Source organism: Pseudochaenichthys georgianus, unplaced genomic scaffold (assembly GCF_902827115.2).
Source record: "Pseudochaenichthys georgianus unplaced genomic scaffold, fPseGeo1.2 scaffold_1765_arrow_ctg1, whole genome shotgun sequence".
Classification (NCBI taxonomy): Eukaryota; Metazoa; Chordata; class Actinopteri; order Perciformes; family Channichthyidae; genus Pseudochaenichthys; species Pseudochaenichthys georgianus.
In genome coordinates, this window is record NW_027262542.1 from 22,501 (window position 1) to 27,666 (window position 5,166).

The 5,166-nt window shown below is 43.1% G+C and overlaps 1 protein-coding gene across 1 annotated transcript in view; it reads right to left on the reverse strand.

The window, feature by feature from the left end:
* Nucleotides 1-4,850, reverse strand: part of LOC117441522 (unconventional myosin-Ic-like) — a gene marked incomplete at its 5' end in the record, with an annotated part of 19,306 nt that extends 14,456 nt beyond the window's left edge. The window contains 6 exons of the mRNA XM_034077603.2: nt 154-259; nt 2,347-2,427; nt 3,017-3,063; nt 3,181-3,275; nt 4,492-4,583; nt 4,770-4,850. Of these exons, the coding sequence (XP_033933494.1) occupies nt 154-259; nt 2,347-2,427; nt 3,017-3,063; nt 3,181-3,275; nt 4,492-4,583; nt 4,770-4,850 (502 nt within the window). The remainder of the gene's footprint in view (nt 1-153; nt 260-2,346; nt 2,428-3,016; nt 3,064-3,180; nt 3,276-4,491; nt 4,584-4,769) is intronic.
* Nucleotides 4,851-5,166: the final 316 nt, after the last annotated feature.

The following is a 5,166-nucleotide window of genomic DNA, read 5'->3' on the forward strand; positions in this document are numbered from 1 at the left end:
CTGCAGGCACGGATACACTTAATAAAGGCCTTAAGGGATAACGCAAGAGAACAAGACATCACACATGACCAACGCTGGACTACTGATCAGACCCTTGCGTGTTGGCTGAGGATTTGCAAAGCGAACATACGTGTGAAAGGCGTGACTTCCTACCTGACTGCTTGGAGTCATTGGGCTTGATGCAGCGGACGTACGACGGCTCCTTCGACATCAGGATCTCCATCAGCTTCGCCAGGCTTGCTTTGAACTGGGTGGCCGCCTGAGAGGCAGACAGAAGAGAGGAGAAAGAGAGGAGAGAGGTGAGGAAAGGTGGTGAGGAGGTGAGGAAGAGAGAAGGATACTGGTTAGTGACCGAGGATAAGAAGATACGGAGAGGAGAAGAGCGATGAATCCTGTAGAGAGACACACTGAAGAAGAGAGGAGCTGAACACTGGGCGCTGTTCAAGAGTGTGTGTGTGTGTGTGTGTGTGTGTGTGTGTGTGTGTGTGTGTGTGTGTGTGTGTGTGTGTGTGTGTGTGTGTGTGTGTGTGTGTGTGTGTGTGTGTGTGTGTGTGTGTGTGTGTCAGGGCATTCCTCGAGGTGTGGGACAGAGGATCCCCGTCATGACGCCTCTCAGCACGGAGAGGGAAACACAACGCTGGTTGTTTGTCTGTGGGAAAATATGTGTAATAAGGAAAGTGGAAAACCTCAGAACACAAACACTATTATTTACTTAACTAAGTAAATATCGGCTGGTTTTTAAACACGACAAGCAGCAGATAGACGTCTTTGTCAGTGACCTATCGATGCGTATGTTCAGTGACGGACATTAAGAGGCCATTTGCTAATGAAAGCTGTATTTGAGGGAAACACCCGTGACTTTGAATAATTCTTGAAATTCTTACCAGTTTACTCGAATAATGGAAACAAAAACAACGGCATTGTGAGGGCTATGTTCCCAGCAGGTGCAGGAGGAAACCCATTGACTATATGCTGGCTTTCAAACACGACAAATAGCCGCTTCTTTGACTATTGTCGATAGATGAGTATGTGCCGTGACGGGAAGGTGACATGCCACTAAGAGCTGTCTTTGAGAGGACCAACAGGGTTTGAGTCGTGCTTGACATTCTTACCAGTTCAGTTCAATAGAACAATGGTTCAGTGTGTCCCAGCAGGTCAGGGGTTAAAGCAGGAAACCCATTGAAATGAGGCGATAGACGATGTTTCCATTTGAAAGTATGAGTATGTATCAGAAAGTGGACGAAGCCATAATTTCGCCCAGAAGTGACGTTAGCTTTACTCTCATCTAAAAGTCTCTGCAGGCGAAGTATAGATTATAATTTGGGGTATATATTTACATGTTCAGGCAATACATGCAAAAAACAACTATAATTTAAGAGTTGCGGGTCGATTACAAAACAAGCCTAACTTGTGCCCAAATCCCAGCGGAGAGGGTCTCCTCTACAGCTGGCTGATCGTGACCCGCCTCTCCCCTGAGTAGACATGCCCATATACAGGTTGTTGATCTCTGTTGTCATGGGTTACGTTACCCTTGTTCGTGTTTGATCCCTCTTTCATTTAAAAGTGATGTTTTAAGCATGACAGCTGGAGCCTACAGCTGTCAACGGTTCAAACTGTGATCACCAGTTCAATACATTTGACCAATTCCACTTGGTTTCTAAACTTATTTGAACATATTTATTTGATAGGATATGTACATTTCGGTTAATCGGTTAACCGTTTTTTTGGGGGTCGAATATTCGAATATACATTTGCTTTCAAATTCCCATCCCTACTTTATATTTACTTGTTCAGGCCAATTCATGCAAAAAAAAAATTACATGGCTTAGTTGAATACTCGATTCTGATTGGTCAATTCAGAACACGTGACACGTTGTTAATACCGAACAGACAGACCGCTGTCAAGGACTTATTGACCGTTGTTAAGGACGCTCACATCTTCAGAAAGAAGTCCGGTCGATTGAACTGTATACAGCTGAATACACCTTCATGCCGATCTAGATTCTAGCTATTCTTGTACATTAGATTACAAAACATAGATTCAAGCCTAATTTATATAAATTAATTTGATGTGAACTGATTTACTCATTTCTATTTTAAGGGCTTCCAACATGTTGTACATCTTAAACTGAGTCTGCTAAGGGTTAGCAAACCCCCATCAAGTTACTCATTTACTCTCTTTTTAAGAGTTGTTGATTGTTGGAAAGACTAAACAGGACGACGGGTTTGAATGAAGTTTGCCTTCCGGCGATGACCAGTGAGTGGACTCTGGCGGCGCTTCACTGAAGTCACATCCCTGTTGATTGTATTCATTATATCTCCACTTCCAATGCGACACTATCTCACCGTTTCCGGACGTTTCTTGTCACTCAGCTCCTCTCTGTCGAAACACTTGGTCAGGATCTTGTTCTCCGACATGCACATCACCTGCAAACAGCGACACGTTTCAACCACAGGTTCGTCTTTGAATGCTTAAAACTGATCATCTAACCCAGGGGTGTCAAACTCAAGGCCCGGGGGCCAAATCCGGCCCGCGACTTCATTTTCTGTGGCCCTGCAAGAGCTCTGAAATAATATAATATGTTTATTATACGATTACATGGCGATGTACAGAGGCACGTTGCCCATAAACTACATGTCCCACAATGCATCTCTCATTTGACTTTTTTCTCCGAATTTGACTTTTTTTCAAAATGTTACTTTTTTTTTGTTTTTCCAGAATTTGGCTTTTCTTTTAAAATCATTTTGTGACATTCTCACTGAAGAGACTTGCAATTATTTGCCCTAGACGTCTGCTTCCAGACATAGTATTATGAAGTTATTATTACCCTATCAGATAATAATCCAATGCAGAGGCAATAATGTAATATAATACATTATTTTATATATATTCAATATTTATATATGTATTTTTATATAATCTTAAAGTTACAACCGGCCCTTTGAGTGCAACCATAATGCTGATGTGGCCCGAGATGAAATTGAGTTTGACTCCCCTGATCTAACGCGTCCTCACCTCTTTCAGGTTCCTGAAGAGCAGGTCGTTGTTCTTGTCCAGAAATCCTGAGTGAGAGAACAAACACACGCACATGAGATTTAGGCTTCATCTGTTTTGTCAGCAGTTGCAAAAAGAAGAAAGACAATTGAAATATCGACGTTGTCTTCAGCAAACACTCGTACCGTTGACGTTGTAGTTGACCTCTCCGGCGTAATGCAGCAGTCTGAACTCGTCTCGGGCCATCACCTTCCGGGTCTTTGTATCCGCCAGCTTGTGCCTGCAGGGAAACACAAACACAGACATGCTTTAAGTACAGGTCGATAACATAATGCATAGTACAGTTAAAATATAATATTAGTGAATGGAGAAAATAATCAATACGTCTCTTATCTGGGTTTATTTCTGCCATTGCAGTCGCTAAAAACAGCAACAGCTAGAATCAAACTAGGACACAATATCATTTTTACACTGAGATGAGTATATGCTAGGGCGGTGGTGGCGAAGTCCATAGGGACTTGGCTTGGCAACTGGAAGGTCACCAGTTCAAGTCCCGGCAAGACCAATTGCTACTGAGGTGTCCCTGAGCAAGGCACCGTTCCCCACACTGCACACCCCGGGCGCCGTTCAAAATGGCAGCCCACTGCTCCTAACACTAGGATGGGTCAAATGCAGAGAAACCATTTCCCCACGAGGGATTCATAAAAGTCCATAATTTTTTTTTTTTTAAATGCTTATATATATATGGAGGTTTTTTTAAACGGGTAAATCTGCAAAAAATAAGATAAGTTAATATAATTGTTTTCCTATTGGCTGCAGGTGAGTATGTACAGTTACAGGAACAAAGGGGGAGGGCAAAAGAACCCAAGGAAATCTCAGGATACCCCGAAATCTGCCCCCCCCATTTCCACCCAAAGATAAACAAGTTTTAGCTGGTAGATTACAAAAAAGAGAATTTCCAACACAAATACATGTTATGCACTTATTATTTCTTATTCTAAGTGCTAATAACATTTCACGAATCAATTTTTTTTTAGACAATGATGCTGTAAATGCAGCAATGCAGACTTCGTATTGCGAGCAGGGTAACGGCCCGTCCACACTACAGCTTCAAAAAAAGCTTGGAGCTGGGCGTGTCTGAAGCTCGACCAACAACCAATCACATGAATCTCCCGCCCCGGACACACGAGCAGCGGTTTGATTGGCTAGAGCTTGTACTGGCATACGATTCGATTGGCTGACGCCTCCACGGAAAGCTTCAGAAGCTTCAGAAGTTGAACATTGCTCAACTTTTGCAGCCGCCAGGAAAGCTCTGCTCTGCTTCCCACAATGCAGTTCGGCGAAAAGTGACGACACCCCATTCATAGTGAATGGGCAGACGCGTTGGAAACCGTTTTTGAAGCTGTCGAAGCTGTAGTGTGGACGGGCCGTAACACACACACACACACACGACGAACATTCAATATTTCTCTTCTTATTTGAGGAAATAAACTCACGTGACAAAGTGAGCGTGTCCTCCCACGGTGTCCTCCAGCTTCTCCAGGAAGGTGAGGTCGTTGGCGTCTCCGGGTCTCAGACACTCTTCATCCTGAGAGGGAATAAAAATAAAAACAACCAGTCAGTGTTTCACCAAACCAGAAACACTCCCAGGTATTAGTGCTCGTATCATGTTTAACTTCTGTTGTGTTTATGTGAATCATCTGGACAATCGTTTTCTAAATGTGTCCGCCAGTTGGATTTTGAGATGAAGTCATATTTTGAAAATCCTCCTCACCAGGATGGAGATGATGCCTTTGAACTTCTCCTCCACCAGGTCACAGATGATCTTGTTGTTGAAGTACTGCACTGGCTCCCACTGCACACACACACACACACACACACACACACACACACACACACACACACACACACACACACACACACACACACACACACACACACACACACACACACACACACACACACACACACACACACACACACACACACACACACACACACACACACACACACACACGAAAGTTAAAATAACAGTACCACAGGCTGTCAATAAGGTCACCTATTCACTTCAAAATCTACTTCTTCCTGTCTTTTATACATAACATTTGTGCTGTAATGACTATTCTTGATGTATTTAAATGTCATTTAAAAAGGTGTTTCTGTTGAACTAT